This window comes from Orcinus orca, chromosome 11 (genome assembly GCF_937001465.1).
Source record: "Orcinus orca chromosome 11, mOrcOrc1.1, whole genome shotgun sequence".
NCBI lineage: Eukaryota > Metazoa > Chordata > Mammalia > Artiodactyla > Delphinidae > Orcinus > Orcinus orca.
The window spans coordinates 57,637,059-57,663,481 of record NC_064569.1 but is presented as its reverse complement, the minus strand read 5'-3'; the positions used below and the strand labels follow the sequence as shown (position 1 = coordinate 57,663,481).

Below are 26,423 nucleotides of genomic sequence, written 5' to 3'. Positions count from 1 at the left end.
GATTCCTAGACCAGGGGACCGTGACACCAAGTATAAAACCAACTGCTAGAACCTGAATGCCAAGTGTTGCTCAGGAGGTTAAGGTGTATGGAAGAAAAAAAAAAGTAGTTGACCTAGCTTAAGAAAAAACGGTACACCATTACTATATGTGGGACCTCAGAAATCTAATCCAAGTCTTAGTTTCCTCATTTGCCAAACTGTTAGCATACTATCTGTATTCCCAGCCAACTTTACAGCACTGCTTTGCTAATCAAATGACAGGCACCTACCCTAGACTTCAGGAGGCAGATAGGTGGAATTCCAGTTAGAATTCTAAAAGGGAAGATGATTTATGGTTCTGATTATAAAGAATGTTACTTTTACACAGGAGACTAGTTGAAAGTGATAGAAGACATTTAAATTAGAGTGCATAATCTTACAATAAGGGGAAAAAGAGGATTCAGCTAAAGAAAAGGAAGTGATCACCCAGGAGCACAAATATAGAGAGATAAACCAAAGACAATAGAAATGGCACAAGCATTTAAGAATAAAGAAGAAAGCTAACAGCTGGTTAAAGTACCTTACTCATCTTTATTTTATTTATTTATTTATTTTACTGGTGAAGGTACTATAATTTTAATTACATATTAAATGTTAGAAAATGGAACTGAGGAGGGAATTCCTTATTTATATTAAAAGGTAAGTTACCAAAAATTCTATTTTTTTTTTTAACATCTTTATCGGACGTTACTCATCTTTATATTCCCCCGTTGGCACAATGTTTGACATGTAACAGGCATGAAATAAACAATTCTTGAATTTGACTGCTTAGGTTCAGCAGCTAATTCCAGAGAAAAAGCAGTAAGCCCCTCACTCCAACTGTCTTTCTTGTCTCTGTCAAGTTTAACATAACCCCAAACCAATGAGAAAATCACGTAAGAAAGCTTTGAGGACTCTACATAAGATCAAGTTTTCTTTGTAAGCAATGTAAAGGATCTTGAGTTCTCAGAGAGCTCACCTACAACATTACTTCATAATTATCAGTAACCTAGGAGGACGTCTGCAAAAAGGAAGCAGTACTAAAACACCAAAGCATAGCAAATGTCACAATTTTCAAAACAGAAGTGACTTTCCATAAATGTTAATCCCAGACAAAACTGTAGAATGGATAACAAATACATATGTATGCATAAAAATATAAAATGTAGCAGTCCCTCAGACCACATGCATTCTCAAAATAATTCATGTCAAATTAACCCCACTACCTTTTTGACTGGGTTACTATGAAAGAAACCAACACAAATTAAGCACCATCTATTCATCAAACAGCAACAGCAAACATTCCTTAAACAAACACTGTGCCAGGAGGTTTAAATACTATGGCTCTCTAATCCACATAAAAATCCTATGAGTGAGAGTCTCCCATTTCATGGATAAAGAGCCAGCTACAAACAGTAGAATAATCTGCCAAAATCATGACGGTAAAAATCAGGAGCCAAAAATTCAAACTAACTTCAAAGTCCTGTCCCTTTCTACTACATCATATGGCCTCCTAATGCAGAAAAAACAATGTATCTTGTTCTTTTCCAAGCATTTGACAAAGTATCTCATGATATCCCCTATGGGCAAGATTGATGTAGCTAGGGCAAAAAAAGTTAGATTTGTAACGCTGGAGTAGCCATTTTCATTAAAGGCTTCTTGTCCAGTAGGTAGCAGCCCACAACAGTCAGTCTTGTTTCCTGTTTCTATTACCATTAATATGTATAACACTCCATTTATAACTGTTTCTCAGTCAAGAGGAAAGAGGACTGTGGCCTGTGCATGGTCTGGAAAAAGCTCCTCCCTAAGATTCTGCATATTTAAAGAGAAATATACCTCTGGTCACGTGTCACTGGACTATAGTGAGACTTGTGAAGAGCTCTGTACTTGGCCCTCTCTCTCCCCTTTCTTTCAGAGTCTGTTAATGACTGATGAGAACATTGAAGACATTCTTACCAAATCTTCAGGTGACAAAGTTAAAATGAGTAGCTAATCCAGCAGTAGAGACCATGCCTTATTTTTCTTTGCATGTCCAGGACCCAACCTAGTGGCTGACCCACAGGAGCTCCATCAATGTTTCTTGAATTACAAAATCAAAATTCAAAAGGATATTAACAGACACTAACCACTGGAGCAAGTTTATCAAAGCCAACTTTAATAGATCAAATTCATTAGGGAAAAAAAGATTTAACTACAAAATCAAAGGAAAATGAACAAATGTAAAGTTTTTCTTTCTTCTTCCCTCCCTCCCTCCCTCCCTTCCTTCCTCCCTCCCTCCCTCTGTCTCTTTTTTTCAGCAAATAAGTCTAAGACAGCAGGCCCAATATTAATCAATGGGACAGCTGCCCAAAAGCTCAAAGAATCTTTTCTGTAATACTTCAGTATTAGAAAAGGATTCTCCACAGGGGAGGTCATAGCCTGCACTTCTTTGCACAGATCAAACCACACTTGGAATCATTTCTACACTTGAAGGCATCATATTTTAAGAAAAGTGGACAATGATTAGTGAAATGTCTAGAAGAGATGTCAAAATAGTGATATGATTTAGAACAATGTTATAGGAGATCCACTAAAAGGAACCAGAGGTGTTTACCCAAAAGAAGACAAGACTCAAGGGGATGTAAGAGCCATCTTCAACTATCAGAAGGGATGCCATGTATGACTAAGATTCAGAGAGCAGGGAAAGAGATTTTGTCTCTAGACGCAGAAAAATGAATTGGAAAGTAGACCTGTCCAAAAATGAAATGTGCCACCTCAGGACATAGAGTTTTCCACCTTCTATAACAGTTCATCTCACCTCCAAGATGTTCAGACTAAAGTAGACAATCACTTGACTGAAATATTAAACAAAAGACTGAATTAGTGAACCATAAATTATCTTGGGTTCCTCTCAGTCTTTAAAATAGGAATGCATGAGAGTGTACTTTGCAAAGCATAAAATATTTTACAAAGATACGTAGTAGGTAGTTCCGCTGACAAGAAAAAAGAGAAATTCTTCCCCTCATATCTCATGATGCATTAGCTCCTCTCCATCTGGAAATGAAAGGCATACAAGACTGTGTCTTATGGGTCTGACGGAAGTCAAATTTCTCTGAAAACATTATTTAAAAAGATGAAATGAACTGATATCTAAGAGAAGGAGATTGAATATAATGCTGTTTCCATACATTGGTATGGAAAAATCCTCAATTCTGGAACATAGTCCAGATACTGTTTGTGATGACAGTTATATGCTATGCTTTTGATACTAGAGATCTACCATAACTTCATTCTCTCCTATGTATCAATAGATTTCAGTGGTTTCCTCTCAGATATTTAAAATCTTTAGCCAGCTTTTAGCTTCGAGGATGTTTTTGGAATGTATAATGAAAGTGTAATTTTTAGGTTGAAGGGCTAAATTATCTTTAAAAAAATTAAGAGCTCAGTTACAATGGTCTTCTCTTTTCTCTAAGGTCTGTAGCACAAAAGAAACCACTAAGGGGTGGTTTACCAATATCCAGAGATAGTGTGACTTATTGCTCAAAATATGAAGTCATAACTAGATTCAAATTTCAGCTTGGGCACCAAGACTTGTGGCAATAAGATAGCCAGCAAATTACTCAACTTAACCACACCTGTCTCATCACCTGTAAAATGAGGTTAATAAAACTATCTACCTCAAAGGCTGTCATAAGAACTAAAAGACAGAAGAAAAGTAAAATACTCATCACAGTAAGAACTAAGTGTTAGCTATTGTTATTACTTTACCTAAATGAATTTCTAAATTTCCAACTGAGCATAGGTATTTACCCTAAGAATTTCCTTGATCTCACTAATAACACTCAATTGTAATTATCAAAATTGTGTTAAGTGACCTTGTATAAGAATGTAGGGGAAAAATGCAGGTTCCTGACATTCACTTTTTCAGATAGTATGCTTTATATAGGAGTAAAAACAGAGGTGTAAAAATAGAACATGGAATCAGAACCAGAGCATCTTTGTAAATTCTAGACTCAGTGGTTTAATAATAGCATCAAACATCAAATGTCACAACAATCAGGAGACTGTGCATTCTATTAAATAGTGTCCATGTACTTACACACTACACAATCACTAATTAAGATCTATTGTGCAATTTAGGGTAATAATAACAATGGAGAACTTACACTGGACCAGCTCCTAAGTGCTTTTATGTATACCTGTCCTGACAACCCAATGAACTAGATACGATTATTATGGCCATTTTAACAGATGAAGAAACTTAGGCACAGACAGGTTAATTAACCTCGCCAAGATCACACAGCTAGTTTAAACGGATAGAGGTGCGATATGAACCTAGACAATCAGGCTCAAAAATTCATTAGACTTGACTGCCTCTGACTGAATTGATCAAGGCAGATTCGCTGTATATTTCTTCTAATACGTGAAAACTGATTTCTTTGGAAGAGGGGGAGACTCCAACGACCTCAAAGGCCTGACTTCACGCCCAATTAATTATTACATTTTAACACTTTTCTAACAATCACGTATCTGCAGGTGAAAGCCGGCCCTACATTACAAGCAAAGAAAATAAATAGCAGCAGCAGCTAAGCTGTTAGTTAGAGGACCAACTGTTGGCCAGTATTCACATGACGTTTCCATGTGAATATGGGTCGACCCACATCGCCGAATATGTGACCCACAAGTCAGCAATGGAACTGCGTAACCCACACGGGCAAGCGGTCATTTCAAAAACCCTCCGGAGAGGAATGTCTTGCCAATCAGCACGTTACTCGAAGACAGGACAAAATGGAACTTGCACAAACACTTAGTCATCAGTAAGCGCTGAAGTTACAAATCACCTAGTTAGCAAAATCAAATCCGCAGCTAAATTCCTAATTCCGAAAGAAAGAAAAAGGGCTGACACTCGGTTGACTGACTGTAGGGTGAAGGCACCTAGGGCCCAAGCGGAAGCAAATCAAAGGGGAAACACTAGCGCACCGATGGGGATTCCACGACACGCGCTGCCACACTGGGGACTTTTCAGGGCCCTTCCACTCCCCTCCCAACAGCCTGTCCTTACGTGTCCAGGCTGCCCCGACCACGCGTGTTCCCAGGGCGAATTCGGAAAGGCAATCCGAACGCGGAGGTGATAGGCCTGAGATGTGAGAGCCCACACCCAGACGACGGTGGCAGCAAAGTCCTCAGAGCCCCGGAGGAGTAGGGGCCCCGAGGCGCCACCTCCCGCTCCCCGGGGCCCGCACCTGCAGAGTGGTGATGTGCTTGTCGTTGAACTTGTTTTCGCAGTAGCGCAGCACCAGCGACGTCTTTCCCACGCAGCCTTCCCCCAGCAGCACCACCTTGAACGAGTAGGCTCGCCCGGCCGCCGCCCCGCCGCCGCCGGCCGCAGCCATCCCGTCGCGTCCCCGCCGCCGGAGCCCTAGAGCCGCGCCGAGCTCTCCACAGCCGCCGCAGCGCCTTCACAGCCGCGGCCGGCGCAGCCCCTCCGCACCGGAGCTGCCAGCCCCGGGCGCCGTCTCCACTCCCGCCTCCGGGCGAGGCCTGGAAAGGCCGAGGGAAAGTCCGAGAATGAAGGGCCCCAGCCACCACGTCAGGCACCCGAGGAAAGGCGAACAGCACTCCCTCTCCGCCTCCCTCTAATGGCGTCTCCTTCCTCCTACGTCACACTTTCGGGTCACATGACCGCCGCGGCCCCTGGGACTCGGCCCAGGAGAACATGCCTGGACGTAGGCGGGGCTTCTGAGCCTCTTCCCGGGGGCGAGCTGGACGCGAGGGGACCACGTCTGGGCCGTCTCCCGCAGAGCTAGGCCGTCTGCGGGCCACTACCACTCTGCAGTTGGTGGGAACCTGCGGGAATAAGGAATGAATAATTAGAGGCAAGCCCAGCTCAGGTGGAATATTGAAGTGCAGAATGTTCTCGTTCTTGCCCAGGGGCTGTCCACCTCTCCCATCCGGGGTCCCCGTAAACCGAATCTATCAAGGTGTCCTTCAGTACCTTGACAGTGTTTCTCTGGGGGATCCCAAATCCTAGCTATTGAACTTCTTTCAGTTCCCCAGACCACCTGGACTCCTCATCTTTCAGGTCTCAGCTTAAACAGGAAAGGCTTCCCTGACCACCCATCCTTCTCCCTCTGTCCTTCCATCACTCTCCCCACCCAAGTTAGGTATTTCATAACACTGGTATACCTTGTCTAGCGGCGCTTACCACGCTTCGTGGAAATTACTTTGCTGAATATTTGTCTTTCCTTTTTAGGCTGTAGATTTCTTAAGGACAAGAACTAGGTGAGACGTGCTTTGACTTTCTGACTCCAAGCCAGGCACATAAGAGGCATTCTATAAATATTTGGGAATGAATGAGTAAACAATACATCTTAAGCCATTATGCGTTGGTTTCCTAGTTTTTCTGTCTTCCATGAAGCTTCCCACTCCGCCACCATTAAACTTCTGACCTTCCCTATTGACTCCACCTTGACAAACCTGGCTTGTTTGATCATCACTTATATTTCCTTATCTGCCTCCCCTTTCTTTCATGAAATACGCTCTTCCAAGAAACCATACTAGTGTTTCTAAAAGTTTGTAACTAGAAATGTGACGTCAGTTAGGTAAACATATTCTTTCTCATGAGACTCCTTTCCCACGTCAAACCAGATAGTCCATTCATTCATTCAACAAATATTTGAAGGTGCCCACCATATGCCAGGCACTGTGCTGAACAAGATACAATGTCTTTCACTGCAGCACTATTTACAATAGCCAGGACATGGAAGCAACCTAAGTGTCCATCGACAGATGAATGGATGAAGAAGATGTGGCACCTATATACAATGGAATATTACTCAGCCATAAAAAGAAACGAAATTGAGTTATTTGTAGTGAGGTGGATGGACCTAGAGTCTGTCATACAGAGTGAAGTAAGTCAGAAAGAGAAAAACAAATACCGTATGATAACACATATATATGGAATCTAAAAAAAAAAAAGTTATGAAGAACCCAGGGGCAGGAGAGGAATAAAGACGCAGACATAGAGAATGGACTTGAGGACATGGGAGGGGGAAGGGTAAGCTGGGACTAAATGAGAGAGTGGCATTGACATATATACACTACCAAATGTAAAATTGATAGCTAGTGGGAAGCAGCCACATAGCACAGGGAGATCAGCTCAGTGCTTTGTGACCACCTAGAGCGGTGGGATAGGGAGGGTGGGAGGGAGACGCAAGAGGGAGGGGATATGGGGATATATGTATACATATAGCTGATTCACTTTGTTATACAGCAGAAACTAACACAACATTGTAAAGCAATTATACTCCAATAAAGAGGTTTAAAAAAAAAGATACAGGGTTTCCCTGGTGGGGCAGTAGCTGAGAGTCCGCCTGCCGATGCAGGGAACACGGGTTCGTGCCCCGGTCCGGGAAGATCCCACATGCCGCGAAGCGGCTGGGCCCATGAGCCATGGCCGCTGAGCCTGCGCGTCCAGAGCCTGTGCTCCGCAACAGGAAAAAAAAAAAAGATACAATGTCTTCGTCATCAAGAACTTACTCTATCAGGAAAGACAGACACGGTCATTATATGATAGAATGCTTTCATCTTGATAAAGCAGTTCAGGGTATTTTGCAGATGTATATGGGGACCCAACTGGTATAGCATACTAGGGAAAGCTCCTGGTATGCTACCTTTGATATCCCCAATGCTACATTTGGGTAGGAGTAACCTAGGCAAGAAGGAAGGAGAGCTTTGCCAGCAGAGAGAATAGCATGTCCTACAGCCTTGAGGTAGGAAGGAGCATCAAAAGATGAGAAACAAGTGCGAGAAGAACACGGAGAGCTTCAGATGAGACTGGCATGGAAACCAGGAATCAATACTGAAAGGACCTTTCAGCAAACGAAGGGTTTTAATTAAAGGTGTTGATATAATCAGAGTTGACTTTTAAAAGATCACTCTGGCTGTAATTTGAAAAATGGATTGGAGAAGGATAATACCACTTCAATTTATTTAGAATCAGCCATTAAAGAGACCTTATGTTTTAAAAAATATATATCCTCTACTTCTCTCTGCATTCCTCCTCTCAGGGTCTTTGCATATTCATGAATTCTTCCAGAATAAGGAAGAAACTTCACTTTGAACGGGGCCCTTTCCATTATCCATTCTGAATTCTTAATATTGGATTGAAATTTGCCTCTCTCTGCCTGCAATTAATTGTTCCTCATTCAACCTACACAACATGTATCTAATCTCTATTCTTTGTGAAACATCTTTATACATATGAAGAAAGCTGTCTGATCTTCCTTTAAGCCTTCTTTTTTCTTCCCTTCTCTTTTCAATATAGCCAATGCTCTCAACCACTGTTCAAATGATATGGATCCCAGATCATTTAATATCTTGATCATCTTAGAATCTACATGCAGTACTTTGTATTTATCACTGAAAAACAATGCTAATTTTTTATTGTAAAATAAAATAAGTTTAAAGTTAAAATAATTTTCCAGGTTTAGCTTACACTGGGATTTAAGGAATGTGCGCCAAATGTTCACAGATTATAATAAGTCAGTTTGGCATAATTTTGAGCACAGAGTGGGTAAATATAGATGTAAGTTGTGGCAGGTTGGTAATGGCCCCTCAAAGACATCAGGTTTGAATACCTTGTGCCTGTAAATGTTGCCTTATTTGGAAAATGGGTCTTTTCAGATGTGATTAAATTTAGGATCTTGAGATGGAGAAATTTTTTTGGATTATCTGGGTGGGCCGAAAGGCAATCACAAATATCCTTATAAGAGGAAAGCAGAAGGAGATGCTACACACACAAAAGAGAAGGCAATGTGACCATGGAGACAGAGATTAGAGTGATGCAGCCACAAGCCAAGGAAAGCTGACATCCACCAGAAGCTAAAAGAGATGAACAGATTTCCCCCCAGAGTCTCTGGAGGGAGTACAGCCCTGCCAACACATTCATTTCAACCTAGTGAAACTGATTTTGGACTCCTGAACTCCAGAACTGGAAGAGACTAAATATATGTTGTTTTACACCACTAAGTTTGTGATAATTTGTTACAGAAGCCATAGGAAACTAATACATAAGTATACTGGAGCTACACAAGTGGCTTATATTAGTCTAAGCATTGAAAGAAATTCAGGCTAATTCTGGGATAGCTTGTGTGCTCATAAGAACTTAGATCAGTTTTGGAGTCAACTGTGATTGGTCTGTATAAACGTGATAGAAGATGCCACAAAAAACTGGAACTCTAGTGCCTTCATAGATGGGAGCTACAAAAATGTGAGGACTCCTCAGTCAGTAGATATCTCAAAATAGATTCCTGATTGGTGAGGGCTGAGGCATGGTAGGGTGCAAATTCCAAAGCATATAGCTCCTTTTCACCAAAAACAATATCTTCCTGCCTCCCTCTCCCACCCACCCAAAAAACCCCCCAAACCCCAAGCATAATTATACAGGTGAAATCTACTTAACCATGAATGTGTAGCACAGTATCATATGGGAAAAGTTGCCACAGAAAGGTAAAGTGTAGCTCTAACAGCTTCTGTAAAGGGGGAAGAATCATCCCACCAGTTTTGTGGTGGTTATCAGATTGGGTTTATGGACTACTTTTAAAGTCTGTAAGTCCTAGTTTTTTTAATGGCCCCTTCTTTCTCTCCCTGTTCTTATACTATATTGTGGATTAAGACTAACCTCATGGTCTCTAGTGTGACTACCTGGGGCTCTCAATTGTTGAATTTTGATGAACTATCCAGTATTGAAGAGTCAGTGAATGTTTATTTGTTCATTTGGGAGGGAGGGTGACTGTCGATGGCCTTTTGTACATCCTTGTTTCATTCATTCTTTGTTCATTCATTCATCATTGAACAAGTATTTATTTAGCATTTACTATGTGTCAGATACTGTACTACAAATGTAATCCTGTCAGACATGACTTCTGCCCTTATGGAATTTATAGTCTAATGGGCACCACAAATAATTAAAACAGTTACAATAAAGTATGGTAAATGGTCTATAGGACAGGTACAAGGAGCTATGGAACCACATAGGAATAGCAACTAACCCAGCTGTTCCACAAGATAAATCAGATCAAATGGACACATTCCTTTATCTTCAATTTTCTCAGTATTTGGGCAGATTTGACTCAGCTGACCACTCTCTCTTTTGTGGCATGTGTGCCTCCCTTTGCTTCTGGGTCATCACAGTCTTCCAGTTTTCCCCTACTTTACTGGCTGCTTCTTTTCCATCTCTTTGCTTGCTTCTCCACCTGTTCCCAACCTCTAAATGCTAGTGGGCTTCCAGACTCAGTTGTCTCCAATAAAGCTCTCCCTCTAAGTGATCACACCCAGTCCTTTGGTGTGAAATATCTGTTACATATTCATTACTCCTAAATGTACATCTTTCACTCCTGATCACTCCCCTGTGCACCAGATACGTATAGGCAACTCTTAACATCATCATTCAAATGTCAAATAGACATATCAAACACGATAGTTTAAAACGGATCCCTCAATTTCTCTCCAAAAGTTATTCCTCCCCTGGTTTTTCCTGTCTTGGTAAAGAGTTCTATTATACATCTATTTGCTAGAGCTAAAACCTAGCTGATATCTTTTTGTTTTCTCTTACTCTTCACATCCAATCCACTACCATATCTAGTCAACTGTACCTCTAAAACAGATCTTGAATCCATCAGTTCTCCATCTCCACCACCCTAGTCCAACCCACAATCAACTTTTTCTTAGGCTACTACAATAGGCTTCTAACATGCCTCCCTGCCTCTACTTTTGCCCTATTACCCACTGCAATCTATTCTTCAAACAGCTGCCAGAGTAAATTTAAAAATAAACAAACAAACTCAAATTCCTTACCATGACCTATAAAGTCCCTACCTAATGAGGATGTTGCCTGACTTTCCACCTTCATCTCATCCAATCTTCTCTTCCTATCATTATGCTCCTGTCTTACATGCTTCCATTCCGATCATCTTATAGGCTTAGTCCCTACCTGCCTCTCGGCTCTTGTTTGGAGCAGAGAAAGGTGTATTGCAGGGCCAAGCAAGGAGAATGGGTGGCTTATGCTCAAAAAACCCCAAACTCTCCAATTTCAGGGAAGTTTTTATAGGCAAAATTTGGGGTGAGGGCTGCAGGGTGTGTGAGTTTCTTCTGATTGGTTGGTGGTGAGGTAACAGGGTGGTGCTCTAGGAATATTGTCCTCAGCCTAAAGTTGCCATCCTCCACCTGGATGGGGGTCTTAGTTCCTGCAGAAGAACTCAAAGATATTGTTATATATATCCCTTGAGGAAGAACCAGGACCTTGCCCCATCCTGCACTATTTTTTCTTGACTGCTCCTCCCTTGCTTCCGCATTCCCTCACTTCCCTGATTAGTAACTGTTTGAATATGCTCTTTGGAACTCAAGGAAGGTGTAGGAGACTGAAGCCTTTTTCCTGCAAACAAGAAACAGGGGAGACGGAAAGGATTTGTACCCAGGAGGGCCCCACAGGTCCTGCTCAGTTTCAATACTTTTGTCATACTACTAACATTTAGTTGTTCCCATGTTTATAAGCTCCATGAAAACAGATACCTTGATGACTGGCATACCATTGAGTCTCCAGGGCCTAGCACTGTGCCCAGCATATAATGGTCACTCAATAAACATTTGTTGCATGGATTGAGGTAGGATAATATCTTGATATTTTAACCTATGGGAATTTCCCCCTAGTATTTCCATAAGCTATGAGGCTTCCTATGTACCAAGGAAAGATAGGGACAGCAGAACACAGTACAACAAAGATTTTAATTTTTACATTTTGATTTTTAGAAGCCCAAGCCACTGGTATTTAAAGTTGTTGGGTTTTTATTTTTGTTTTTTGGTGTTTTTTTTTTTGCGGTACGCAGGCCTCTCACTGTTGTGGCCTCTCCCATTGCGGAGCACAGGCTCCGGACGCGCAAGCTCAGTGGCCATGGCTCACGGGCCCAGCCGCTCCGCGGCATGTGGGATCCTCCCAGACCAGGGCACGAACCCGTGTCCCCTGCATCGGCAGGTGGACTCTCAACCACTGCGCCACCAGGGAAGCCCTGTTTGTTTTTTTTAAAATAGAATGTATAAGCAATCAGAGTCACTGCTTGATTAATAAGTATTAGTCAAGGAGAATTAGAGGAAAAGCAAGGGAGTTAGACATTGGTGAGTATTCCTGCGGCAGATACTGATGTTTCTCCAACATTCCAACCCCTTCTGCCTTGTGTTCCTCTACTACAGAGATAAAAAGAAAAACACTCGAATTAATAGTCTTTGAGTTATGAGTTATATTACAACTCTGAGGATCAAAATCATGTACTAAAGATGGCAGAGCAGTAAGTTAGAAATAGTCTTGAATGGACATCCTAATCCACAAATACCTAATTTATATAATCCACTGTAGTATGATTATCTGTTATTTGCAGCCCAATATATTCATAATGATAGCATCCCAGATAGTTTTGGGGAATATTTGACCGAAGGAAACAAATTTCTCTTTTCCTCAACAAAGCCCGAGAAGGTAACAAGCTTTGTAAAGTTCACCTGTATCTAAGATAGACATGGAGCTATAGAGTAGCGGTGGCTCCATCACGTGTCTAGAGAGAAAACCGGAAATAAACGTACAGAGCTTCCTCAATGCAAGTATTAAGAGAGTCTTCAAATGTTTCTACAAGCTACAGAGGAAAACTCATAGAGTTAGACTTGGAGACAGGGTGATCTGTCATCCCAGTTTGCCTAAGACTGTCCTGATTTGAGCACTGAGAGTCCCACATCCTGGGAAACCCCTCATTCCTGGACAAACCAGAATTCTTGGTCACCCTACTTGAAGAGATTTTGTGGCTAAGACAAGGAGGACACAGCAGTACTTGAGGGCCAAGTGGCTATGAGAATGCAATAGGTGACAGATGCCAGCACGTTTGGATGATGATAACTGAGACCCCGATGCCCAGCATCTCCAAATTTCATAGCGTTACCAAGTCTGTTGCCCCAGAATCGTCCCCCTGCCCCTCCCTTGAATGGAAACCAATTACTCTTATCTAAATTTCAAGAGGAAGTTGCGAAGAGTAAAACAATAACTGGTTAGAACCAAGTAGGCCCAAGATATCAGAAGATTTGACTTCCAGTAGACCTTGAGCCTCATTATACGCTCACTGTAATACATTAGCATGCTAAATGACACACCCACCAGCACCACGACAGTTGACAATTGTCATGACAGCAACCGGAAAAGCCCATACAAGGACTGAAAAGGAGCGCTGCATCAGTTTCGGGTCCAAATCACACCCCTGTTCTTCGATAAGTTATGAATATTTCTCCCTCTCTTTCCAATTCCCTCCCTTTTACCTCAAACCTCCTATATATATGGTGTCTCCGCCCAAATCGGGTTGAGAAGTTGATTTGCGAACGAAGTTCCTGCTTCTCCATTCTTTGGCTATTGAATAAAGCTTGTGCTGTTCCAGTCTCAGCATCAATTTCTTTATTGGCTGTACAAATCTGAGCAGAAAAAGAAGCCGAGACAATGGGTCTCAGCCCGGGCTAGGACCCCGGCGTGGGTACAGTCAACTGATTCAGTAACAGTAGGTCAAATACTGATATGACCTGGGCAAGATGTGAAGGACACTCTGAACTGACTAAGATTACCCACACTGAGATTTAGTTTCTATTATCTAGTAGAAGTCAAATAAGTTCAGTTTTAGAAAAATTAAATTTCTTGTTTGTGGACAAAGGTCATGTACCTTCTATAGAATAAATAAATGATCTGAACATTGGAGGAAGAGTAGGAATCAGCCAAGCAAAGATATAAACATTCAGATTTCAGGACACAGCATGCCATTACACAAGCACCAGGAATGAGGTGAGCATGGTGAGAACTGAATGTAAGGAAGTAAATGAAATCATGCAGAACCTTGAAAGTCATGCTAAAAATTTGGGGCTTTATCATAAAAACAGTGAGAAGTCCATTAGGACAGTGTGACACAAAGTATGGTCTGTAGGGCTTCCCTGGTGGCACAGTGGTTGAGAGTCTGCCTGCCAACGCAGGGGACACAGGTTCGTGCTCTGGTCCGGGAGGATCCCACATGCTGCGAAGCGGCTGGGCCCGTGAGCCATGGGCGCTGAGCCTGCGCGTCCAGAACCTGTGCTCCGCAACGGGAGAGGCCACAATAGTGAGAGGCCCGCGTACCGCAAAAAAAAAAAAAGTGTGGTCTGCAGACCACCAGCATCAGCTGGAAGCTTGTTAGAAATGCAGATTTTCAGTCCCCACTCTCACCCTCCCCCTTAAATCAGAATGGGGCAGGATCCAGGAATCTGAGTTTTAACAAATCCTCCTTGTGATTCTTATTCACACTAAAGTTTGTAAAGCACTGATTTAGGGGACATGGTTAAGCAAAGCAAGAGAGACAAAGAGGAATTGGAGCCCTGCATTTCTGGCTTAGGCAACTGGTAAATGGTGATGCCTTTCACTGAAATAAGAAACACAGTAGAAGAAAAAAAAATTGGTTCTGTTCTTTTGGCTTGGGGCATTTTTATTTTGAAGCCCTGAGAAATTCCCAAATAGAAATATCTAGTATTTATACCTGGCTATATGGGCTGACAGCATAGGAGAGAGATATTGGCTTGAGGCAATTGGCTTGAGGCAATTGAGAGAGTCATCAATATAGACAGGGACGTGGACTCCACAGGAGTGGATGAGATCACACAGAGAAAGTGTATAAAAGTAAGCGGCCCCAGGGCCTAGGACAGAACGCTGAAAGTACTGACTTTTAAGGGATGGGCAAAGAAAGAGGAACTGCAAGGGCTACCGAAAGAAGTAAAGGGAAAACTAGGAGAAGTCAACGTTAAGGAGAAGAGAAGGTCTTAAAAAAGAAGGAATCATGAAATACTTTGGAGAAATCAAGTTAAATAAAGACCTGTGAGTGCCTACGGGTTTAGCTACAATGTAGTAATTAGAGATGTTGGTTTAACAGTTTTAATAGGTAGGAGTTGAATTAAACTTGTAATGCTTAGGAACTAACTGAAAATAGTTGATTTAGTTCAGTGGTTCTCAACCACAGGTAATTATGCTCTCCAGGGGACATTTGGCAACATCTGGTGACATTTTAGCTACTGGCATTTAGTGCAAAGGGGCTAGAAATGAGGCTAAACATTCTATAATAACGCACAGGACAACTCCCCTCCCTGCCCCAACGAAGAATTATCCTGCCCCAAATATCAAAATGCCAGGGTTGAGAAACCCTGCTTTAGCCTAATAAAGTATGTATACTTTTGCAGCCCATAATAATTATAAATCCCCTAGGTGTATTATATTATTGAGGTCAACAGAAAGCATGGCTGAACAAGTAGTAAAAGAATGAGAAACTCAAGAGCTCAGGAAACTATTTCCAACTTTGCCACTATTATCTATATATATCTTTTAAACAATCATTTAAGTGTTTTCTCAGCTGCATTTCTTCATGTAGAATCATCTTGTATCCCCAAGGCATTTATAATCCTCCATGAACATTCCTTCCGTTAGCAACTGTTACAGGGAATACATTCTTATTCTAATTAGGTTTCTCCTTAGGGACAAAAAAGGATTTCAAAAATACCGCTATAACTACTTATATCAATAGAAAATTCTAATATAGATGCACTGTTTCTGTATAGCTTTTCTACAGATACAAAAAGTTTGGGTTTGGGCTTCCCTGGTGGCGCAGTAGTTGGGAATATGCCTGCCAGTGCAGGAGACATGGGTTCAAGCCCTGGTCCGGGAGGATCCCACATGCCGCGGAGCAGCTGAGCCTGTGCGCCACAACTACTGGGCCTGCGCTCTAGAGCCCGTGAGCCACATCTACTGAGCCTGTGCTCTAGAGCCCATGAGCCACATCTACTGAGCCCACGTGCCACAACTACTGAAGCCTGTGCACCTAGAGCCCGTGCTCTACAACAAGAGAGGCCACCGCAATGAGAACCCCATGCACTGCAACGAAGAGTAATCCCTGCTCGCCGCAACTACAGAAAGCCCGTGAGCAGCAACGAAGACCCAACGCAGCCAAAAATAAATAAATTAAATAAATAAATTTATTTTAAAAAACTTTAAAAAAAAGTTTGGGTTTAATATACTATAATATGCAATCATTTGAAAAAGAATATATTGAGTATTAGGAGATAAAGTGGAGGAAAAAACAGGAATACAATAATAGAGATAAAGGAAATAGAGGAAACAAAACTAAAGATATTATTCCTGCAGCTGCCAGAGCAAAGGGAGCTCAAATTTGGTGCTTGGCAGCAAAACAGGGATTTTCAATATAATAGTCTGATGTACTTTCCACTGGGGGCTAGAACTCTGTCTGTCACATTTTTGTATCTCCAGATCCTGGCATGTAGTGCTCAATTCATATTTATTAATTAAAAACAAGTGAATAAATAAAGCTAAGCCTGTAAAATACTGAGGTTTGAGAAATGCTCTTGGACATAAGGGGCTTTGTTAAATAAAATCAAAGCATTTTCCATCTTAAGCATCTAATAAGAATAATTAACAATAGGAAGAAAAATAGCTATCAGGCAAGATATTTCTGCCTTCACGGAGCTCATATTCTAGTGTGGGAGGCAACACAGAAGTAATTACGAGGTGTAGTGGCCATCCCAGCATCCACAATTCCTTCTCCTTTCAATCAAAATCTGGTCCTTGCTCACCTACTCTCTCCTGTGCAGCTATGTGCTCCTAGCTTCCGGTTGGTTCTGATCTCATCTCCCTGCGGTTCTTTCCAGCTTTTAGAGGCCACTGTTCATGCATGTGAAGCAGCAATTCAAATGCTTCTCCCTGGCAAACAAAACCGAGCTGTAATTGTAAGCACTGGCCACAAAGGGGCACAAGCAGCTCGATGAAATTCACCAGGTTGGCCAGAGTACATTCAAGACTATGACTTAGAAGTAGATTCTCTTCTGAGTTGTAGAAAACAAGAATATTCCAAGGGACATATAGGCTAGGGAGGGAAGCCATTTAACCTTAAGGCGTCAATGTTAACTAAAAGTGTCTCAAGACAGGAACAAATACGCAGATGTAGAGAACCGACTTGAAGATACTGGGAGGGGGAAGGGTAAGCTGGGACGAAGTGAGAGAGTGGCATGTACATATATACACTACCAAATGTAAAATAGATAGCTAGTGGGAAGCAGCTGCATAGCCCAGGGAGATCAGCTCGGTGCTTTGTGACCATCTAGAGGGGTGGGATAGGCAGGGTGGGAGGGAGATTCAAGAGGGAAGAGATATGGGGATATATGTATATGTATAGCTGATTCACTTTGTTATAAAGCAGAAACTAACACACCATTGTAAAACAATTATACTCCAATAAAGATGTTTAAAAAGAAAAAAGAAAAGAAACCAACCTGGAGCTTTCCGTCCTATTCCCAGCCTAAGACTTGTTAGATGTCTTTTAATACCCTGTACCTAATCTTTATTAGACATGTATCTTACTGTATATAAAAAAAAAGTGTCTCAAGGAACTTTACATATTCTTGTCCAAGAAGGAATTTAAGTCAAACCTGCAGATTCTCAGAACTTACCAATTTATACTAAAAATATACAACCTAAAGAGTTAAAAAGGGAAGGCAAACAAAGAAGCCAAAGAGTTTAAATGTAATGTGCATTTTATATTACTATTTATAAATTGTACGTGTATTTTGAAATAACCAGAGCATGCGGTTGTATCAGATGGAAGTGTACGTTTGACATGCTTGGCAATAGAGTTGTGTACCAGCAGTGTGTACCAAAGTACCCTACTAAAAAGTTCCGTTCAGAAAGGTAGCAAGCAGTCTGAGTCAGTCTCACTTTTTAAAACTAGATATCAGTAGTTAAGTGGAACTGGAAATTCTGAAGAGATCTGTCCACTTAAACTAGGTCTGAATGACTGTCTTTTTCCATCTTCTTGAGAAATAAATCAGTATAAAGACGGAAAAGCCTCTTAGAAAAATTGCTTTGCCCTGGTGAAATCATTTGGCTGAGGGCTCTAATGGGAGATTTGTGATGTTGAGAATGGAGAGCTTTTTGATAGCTGTGGATGGTCTAATGGGAAATTCGTAAGTAGTACACATAAATACTGAGGATTATAGCACTCAGTACCATTTGCTTGAGTGTTTTCTTCTCTTGGCTATTCATTCCTGCCTTGTACGGTCTCATTTAAAATTTTACCATTCCTCTATACCACTTTCTAAATACTTCATAGCATGTATCATTGAGTATTACAATTACCTATTTATTTATCAGTACTAAAGCTGTAAGCTCTATGGTAGTAAAGATCTGTCTGCCTTGCTCTCCATTATATCCTGTGTCCAGAATAATGCCTGGAACATGGGAGATACAAAAAAATTGACCAAACCTCCCAAATACCAGCTCTCTTAGGCCTTCATTTTCAGTAAGGTTTTTTTGCCTTTGTACAAACCTCCAATTCCTTGAACCTCCATCTGTCACCAGCTCCCAACCTCCATTCGCATAGATGTCTCTCTCTTGAATCTTTTTGATGAAATTCCAGTCTTGTGTGTGAAGGGTGGAATTCCATGAGGCAGGGCAAAGAACAACTGCTGAGGAAGGAACATTTACAGAGGAGTTGTAATGCAGAAAATTCACCCCCATTTCCCAGTCCATCTATCAGCTTTCTCTTGGTCTCTCTATCCCCCCTACTTCTAGCTCCCTCATATTCCCACTCTCCTCCATCACTATGTTTGGACTCCTTACTGAACAGCTAAACTCTCTCTTACCAGCATTCTTGATTCTCTTATATCCTTATATGTCTACTGCATCATCACAGAACACTAACCTTCAAGTAAACTTCTGGAAAATTATTCTGAGCCACCTAGATTATGTGCATCAATACAGAATCATAGTCATCAACTTCATTCTTGGGCTACCTGTCAGTTCTTTTACTTTTCTGGCTTCAGCTTCCTCCCACCCCCTTTTATCACTATTACAAACTTTCCTCAGTCTACTTCTGGTCTTAATTTAAATTGTTCATAGGATCTCATTATCCTTTTAGTCTCTGTGCATAAATAGTGATTTCCCCTCTTTTATTCCTGATATTGGTTATTATATATTCTCTGTGTATTTTTCTTGGTCAGTCTGGCAAGAAATTTATCAATTTTATTTATTTATTTTTCTAAGAATCAGCTTTGATTTCATTGATTTTCTCAATTATTTTTCAGTTCTTAACTTCACTGAGTTCTTATCTTTGTTATTTCCTGCCTTTTGCTGGCTTGGCTTTAATGTGCTGTATTTTTCTCCAGCTTCCCATGGTAGAAGCTTAGATTACTGGTTTGAGATTTTTATTCTTTTCTATTTAAGTGTTTATAATAGCTGCATCCATAAATTTTAACACTGAATATTTTCATTTTCATTCTGTTAAAAACTATATATCTATATGTATTTTATCGTTTCCCTTGGGATTTCTTCTTTGACCCATGGGTAATTGTGGCAGGCACCAATTATGTCCCTCTTCTCCCTCTCTTCAACCCCAAAATGTCTATATCCTAATTCCTGGAACCTGTGAATATGTTAGGTTACATGACAAAGGGGAATCAAGTTTGCAGATGGAATTAAGGTTGCTAATCATCTGACCTTAAAATAGTGAGATTATCCTGAATTATCCAGGGGGGCCCAATGTAACCACAACGATCCTTAAAAGTGCAAGCAGGAAACAGAAAGGATGTGATGACAAAAACAAGGTCAGGGTGATGTGATCCACCTTTACCAACTTTGAAGATGTAGGAAGGGAATCATGAACTAGGGAATGCAGGTGGTCTCTGGAAGCCAGGAAAAGCAAAGAAACACACTCTTCCCTAGTTCCTCTAGAAGGGAAATAGCCCTTTCAACACCTTTATTTTAGCCCAGTGAGACCCATGTTGGATGTCTTAACCTATAGAACTGTAAGATAATGAATTTGTTTTAAGCCAATAAAATTGTGATAATTTGTTATAGCAGCAATAGAAAATGGATAGTTATTTTTAAATGTCATTTAATTTCCAAATATTTGACGAATTGCCATATATCTTTCTGCTATTGATTTATAAACTTAACTATTATGGTTTGAGAACATACTTTGTACGATTTTATTCCTTAAATTTGTTTAAATCTGTCTCATGACCAGGAATCTGGTCCTCAGTGAACATTCTATGTGTATTTGAAAGGAATGTGTATTCTGCTATTGCTGGGTCAAGTTTTTAATAAATGTCAACTAGGTCAAGTGAATTGGTAGGGTTATTTTGATCTTCTCTATCTTTATTGATTTTCTGCCTACTACTTCTATGTTGAAATCTCCAACTCCAGTTGTGGATTTGTCTAATTCTCCTTTCAGTTCTGTCAGTTTTTGTTTCATGTATTTGGAAGCTCTGTTGTTAGGTGCATATGCATCTAGGACTGATATGTCCGGAGACATATCTAGGACTGCGCGTCTGGAACCTGTGCTCCACAACGGGATAGGCCACAACAGTGAGAGGCCCGCGTACCGCAAAAAAAAAAAAAAAGAAAAGAAAAGAAAAGTAGGGGGAAATATGAAACAACTGGACAACAGGCAGCAACAGGCAGCACAGGACTGTGATCTTTCAGCAAAGGGAAACAAAGTAGGTGACCACTAGGAATGCCCTGGCTTTCTCCCTAAGGACAATTTTCATCACAGTGCAGGAAAGTCTCATTAAGATGAGAAGATAGAGATTAAAGTTCAGGGATGCCAAGACAGCTAAAATGTGTGGGACAGTGAATAGGAGAGAAAGGTACTAGAAAAAGAACTCCAGAAGTTTTTCACAGATGTCCCTCCTTGATTCTTTCAGACTAAATTCCAGTCTTGTGTGTGAAAGGTAAAACTCCATGAGGTGAGGCAAAGAACAACTGCTGAGGAGGGAATATTTACAGAGGAGCTGTGATGCAAGAAAATTCCTAGGGCTTACACAAGACTTGGGATCATTCTAGTGCCCATCAGACAGAGTGAACACACCTCACTGAATAAATGGGTCATTCAGTAGAGATCTCAGAGGTTCCATCTTAGCAGTGGAGCTAAATTGGTTCTCTGTTTCTCCTCTACTTCTCTTTACCAATATGTTAAGGTCTTTCAAATAATTTCACTCTCCTCCCTCTTCCCTCTGTCCATGAGGTCTTAGAAGTTTTTAATTCCTCTCTTCTTCCACTAACCCTCTTAGATTTTGAGAGTTTCATATTTTGACTTCTAGATTCTTAGAGTTTCCTTTCAAGTTTTTCTATTTCTATTACAAATTTACTTTACACATGCCCAATCTATCCTTTTCTATTTACATGTAACTGTGCATATACATAGCAATGTGTACTGCTCATTCTGTTTCTCACTATTTTGAAGCATTTGTGCACATTAATTTGTTGTCTTTTCTTTAATATTTTTCTAGATGAGGCATGGGAATGATCTACTCTCTGAGTTATTGCACATTCTCAAAGATCGTTCTTTCACTTGACAGATTAATTGTATCATAGCTAGGTAAAGAATCCTGCTTTTTCTCTCTGTAAAGATGCTAATCTACTGCCTTGAAGCTACTAGTGTTACAGATAAGAAGTCCAATGCAAAGGTGATTCTTTTTTTCAGCAGCTTGTTCTTTCTAAATGGTAGCAAATAATATTTGTTCTTTAGAGTTCAGGAATTTTACCAGATTGTGCATGTGTCTTTTCTATCAATTCAGCCTGCCCTGGAATTCTGGGAGGCTTTTTAATTTACAAAATTAGGTCTTTTTCTCTCTTGAATGTGTTTCCTTTCCTCTCTCTAGAACTTGAGAGTTCTTTGTGATTAGCAGTAATCTTATTATGTGTAACCACATATATTTCCCAGCCAAAAAAATTCACATATATATATATATATACACATACACATATATATACACACGCACACATATATATGTATATGTATGTGTATATATATATATATATATATATATATATATATATATACTCCCCTACCTCTTTGGAGTAATTCCTCAGAGCTACTGAGAGACTATTTCCCAGTCTATAGTCCTCAGTGAGGCCCTGAATAAAACTTAACCTACAACTTTTAAGTTGTGTGTTTTTCTTTCAGTTGACACTGGCGGTGTAGAAAGCAGGCAGGTTGTCACCTCTCTTATTCCACGGAGGTCTTACAACAAAGCAGGTAAGAATGTGTACTTTGAAGCCAGACTGCCTCAGCTCAAATACCAGCTCTGCTGTTTACTAGTGATGTGGTCTTGGGCAAATTATTCACACTCTATGTTTCAATTTCCTTATTTATCCAGTGGGGAAAATTATGAGTATTCTTATGGGCTTATTGTGAGAATCATGAGTCTACTTTTGTGAAGTACTGAGAACAGTTCCTGGCAAGCATATGGGTTGTTTTTAAAAATTCCTTCTGAAAATAGATGCATATGTGGTGAACAAGAACTGTTAAAACTCTGAGCTTTCTAGCTTTCCCTTTCAATTGTACTCAGTGTTGGCTGCACATTTGAATCACAGAGAATCTTTTAGAAACTCTCTTGCTGTACCCCAGGCTAGTTAGATAAAATCTCTCCATAGGAGAAACAAGGCAATAGGAGTTTTCAAAACTTCCCAGGTGATTTCACTCTGCAGCCAACTCCTTAACTCCTACAACAAAGAAAATTCAGTGTTTGTAGATTGATCTCCTCATGTATTAGTCATTGCAAATGAGTTTCCTCAGATTCTTTTGCTCTGCAGAATACAGATCTTAGAGAGAGGACTACAGAGTAAGGCTAAATTTCAGAATCACGGAAATTTGGAAAAACTTTGCAGTCATTTTCCATTGCATTGAGATAGAATCCAAAGTCTGACAAGGCAAGGCTCTATGGAGGTCCAGTCCCTGTCTGCTGGGGGCTCGACCCATCCTCCTTGAATCATTCTCCCCACTGTTCACTATGTTCCAGCCTGGCCAGACACCTTTGTCCTCCTTTAACAGGCCAAGCTCTTTTCTGCCTCAGGGCTTTTCTGCTGGCTGTTTCTTGTTTCAGGAATGCTCTCTACTCCCCACCCTGCGCCCCCCCCACCCCGCGCCTTTTCTTTAACCTGGCCATTGCCTAATATCATTTCCTCAGAAAAATATTTCTTAACTTTCCAACACAATAAGTCCTTCTAGGTCCCGTTGTTGTAATCATTCACCAACATTATAGTTTTCTTCACAACACCTATCACAATGTGTAATTACGTATTTACTGGTGGGATTATTGGCTTAATGCCTAAACTCCTAGCTAGACTACAAGCTTTATGTTTATTTTGTCCTACTTCATTTTCTCAATGCTTTATGCTTAATACTGTACAATACAGACAGTCCCTGATTTACGATGGTTCGACTTACAATTTTTCTACTTTACGATGGTGCAAAAGTGATACACATTCTGTAGAAATCATACTTCGAACCTTGAATTTTGATCTTTTCCCAGGCTAGCGATATGAAGTAGGATACTCTTTCGTGTTGCTGGGCAGTGGCAGTGAGCTGAAGCTCCCAGTCAGCTACACGACTGTGAGGGTAGACAACCGACACAGCCGTTCTGTACCCAGATAACCATTCTGTTTTTTCATTTTCAGTACAGTATTCAATAAATTACATGAGCTATTCAACATTTTATTATAAAACAGGTTTTGTGTTAGATGATTTTGCCCAACTGTAGGTTGATGTCAGTGTTCTGAGCACGTTTAAGGTAAGCCAGGCTAAGCTATGATGTTTGGTAGGTTAGGTGTATTAAATGCATTTTAACTTATGATATTTTCAGTATTCATTGGGTACATCAGGATGTAACCCCATCATAAGTCAAGGAAGATCTGTACAACCAATAGCTCATGAATAAATATTTAATAAATGAAATTTAGTCCTGAAAGGAGTTTTTGATCGTCCATTTCGAATAGGTTGTGGTTTGGATAAAGAAATTGACACTCAAGCATTTAAGTGACTTGCCCAAAATCATTCAGCTAATTAGTGCTAGAATTAGGATTTGGTCTCATTTCTCCCATTTCTCAGTCCAGTGAACTTTCTAGCATTAAGTGATTTGCTGCTGCAGATATAAAACAAGAGGATCAAGAAAGTAATTTAGATATATGGAATAAATGAAAGTTTAATTCAGTCATCATTCAGAAAAACAATTTTTACTGTACAATAATGTAAAGTGAGTACTAGAAGATACTGGAAACTGAACTGAGTTTCAGTTTTCAAGTGAAAGCAGAAGTGACTAAAGGCTTAATTGTTTCGAAAGTTTGTTAATCTTTAGTTCAGACTGGATTACTATTTGGAACGTGCCCAGTTCCTCAGAAAAGTGTACCATCAATCAGTAATAAAGCTACCAGTCATTAAATTCCTCTACAAGTGCTTTGCATACATGAACTCCAAATCTCTTTGCAACTTTGCAAAGTAACTATTCACAGATAAGAAAATTAGGCTTGGGCTTCCCTGGTGGCGTAGTGGTTAAGAATCTGCCTGCCAATTCAGGGGACACAGGTTCGAGCCCTGGTCCGGGAAGATCCCACATGCCGCGGAGCAACTGAGCCTGTGCTCTAGAGCCCGTAAGCCACAACTACTGAGCCCACGTGCCACAATTACTGAAGCCCATGCGCCTAGAGCCCATGCTCCGCAACAAGAGATGCCACCGCAATGAGAAGCCCGTGCACCACAACGAAGAGTAGCCCCTGTTCGCCACAACTAGAGAAAGCCTGCACGCAGCAACAGAGACCCAACGCAGCCAAAAATAAATACATAAATTAATTAATTAAAAAAGAAAATTAGGCTTATCACACAGTTTGTAAATGGTTAACATAAGGGTTAAAACCACATTGGTGGATTCAAGTTTCTCATCTGACAACAAGGAAAAAGCTGAACTAACAGAATCTACAACTCTTCTTTGATTTATCAAAGAACCAAGGTCACAGGGCAAACTACTTCCCCCAAAACTGGAGAGACAGACAGGTGGATACAGAGAATCACAGCTAACAGGGAGCAGCAGCCCAGGAGCAAAAGCCAGCAGCTGGAGCCAATATAAATTGAAAAACTTTAAACTGTAATTAACAAACTGCTGGAAGCTCAGTGTAGACTGCCTGAGAGTTAAAAACTCCTAGGGGGCCCCGGATTAGGGAAGCCCCATACTTTCCTGAATTTTACCTCCAAGAGCCATACCAAATTCTCACTGTAAAGATCAGAGAAAATCCCTCCAGGGGGAGGAGAAAAGTAACCATTTAAAATATGCCCAGAGCTTTCAGTTTTCCTTACCAAGGTTGTCCCTCAAGGAAAGCTATTTTACTAGAACCTAAGTGACTGCGATTTCACCAAGCCTAACCCTCCTGGGGATGGGGAAATACCCAACTCCAGCCTCCTCTAGCTTTTGACATGGGGAAAGACTTTTACTAATAACAGAAAGGAAAGAGGTACCATCACTACCAATCTCATAGACACTGAAAGGATAATAGAGGAATATTATAAACAACTCTTATTTCCACAAATTTGATAACTTAGATGAAATGGACCAATTCCTTGTAAGACACAATCTACTAAAACTCACACAAGGAGAAATAATCTGAATAGGTCATCTATTTAGGAAATTGAATCAATAATTAATAATCTTCCAAAATAGAAAGCACCAGGCCCAGATGGTTTCACTGGTGAACTTTACCAAGCATTTAAGGAACAAAAGATACCAGTTCTCTATAATCTGTTACAAAAAAAATAGAAGCAGAGGGAACACTTCCTAGCTTACTCGATGAGGGTAGCGTTACCCTAATACCAAACCAGAAAGGAAAACTACAGACCAACATCTCTCAAGAACATGGTTTCTGTGGGTCAGGAATTCAGGAGCATCTTAGTTAGGTGGAGTCCCTATGAAGTTGCAGCCAAAATTTTGGCCAGGCTGAAGGCTTGAAGAGTACTGGAGGATTTACTTCACATGGTGCTGGTTGTTGACAAGAGCTCTCAATTCCTCTCCATGTGGGCTTCTCCACTGCTTGCTTAAGTGTTTTTGTGACAGGAAGGCTAACTTTCCCCAGAAATGAGTGATCCAAAAGAAAGCAAGGTAGAAGCTGTGATGTCTTTTATGAACTAGCCTCAGAAGTCACATACTATCATTTCTTCCATATCCTATTGATAATACAGGCCAACTCTATTCAATATGAAAGGGGACTAAACCAGGGGCCATCTTAGAGGTTGTTTATGACATCATACAATGGGATACTTTTTAGCGATGAGAAGAAATTACATACACATGTAACCATATAGATAAACCTCAGACCTTATAATGAAAAAAAAAAAAGCCAGACACAAGAGTACACACTGTATGCAATTTGTATGACGTTCTAGAACAGGCAAAACTACTTTACGGTTATTACCCCTGGGAAGAGGAAGAATTGACAGGAAACGACACAAGGGGATTTCTGGGGTGATGGAAATGTTCTATATCTTGAAAGGGTGTGCTTC

At 40.7% G+C, this 26,423-nt stretch overlaps 2 protein-coding genes across 10 annotated transcripts in view; both read right to left on the bottom strand.

Annotated features, from left to right (window-relative positions):
* The window catches only part of RAB21 (RAB21, member RAS oncogene family), a 29,785-nt gene extending 24,156 nt beyond the window's left edge, over positions 1 to 5,629 (bottom strand). The window contains exon 1 of the mRNA XM_004281898.4: positions 5,241 to 5,629. Coding sequence (XP_004281946.1) covers positions 5,241 to 5,390 — 150 coding nt within the window. The 5' untranslated portion in view covers positions 5,391 to 5,629. The remainder of the gene's footprint in view (positions 1 to 5,240) is intronic.
* Positions 5,630 to 5,642: 13 nt separating this feature from the next.
* Positions 5,643 to 26,423, bottom strand: part of TMEM19 (transmembrane protein 19) — a 45,233-nt gene continuing 24,452 nt past the window's right edge. For 4 of the 9 annotated variants that reach the window (XM_049695006.1, XM_049695007.1, XM_033409546.2 and 1 more), the window contains one exon: positions 5,643 to 5,844. In XM_049695006.1, the coding sequence (XP_049550963.1) occupies positions 5,659 to 5,844 (186 nt within the window). In that variant the 3' untranslated portion in view covers positions 5,643 to 5,658. Of the gene's footprint in view, positions 5,845 to 12,056; positions 12,238 to 18,422; positions 18,565 to 26,423 lie in introns of those variants that run through there. The other 5 variants (XM_033409547.2, XM_033409548.2, XM_049695005.1 and 2 more) reach the window with 5 other exon arrangements.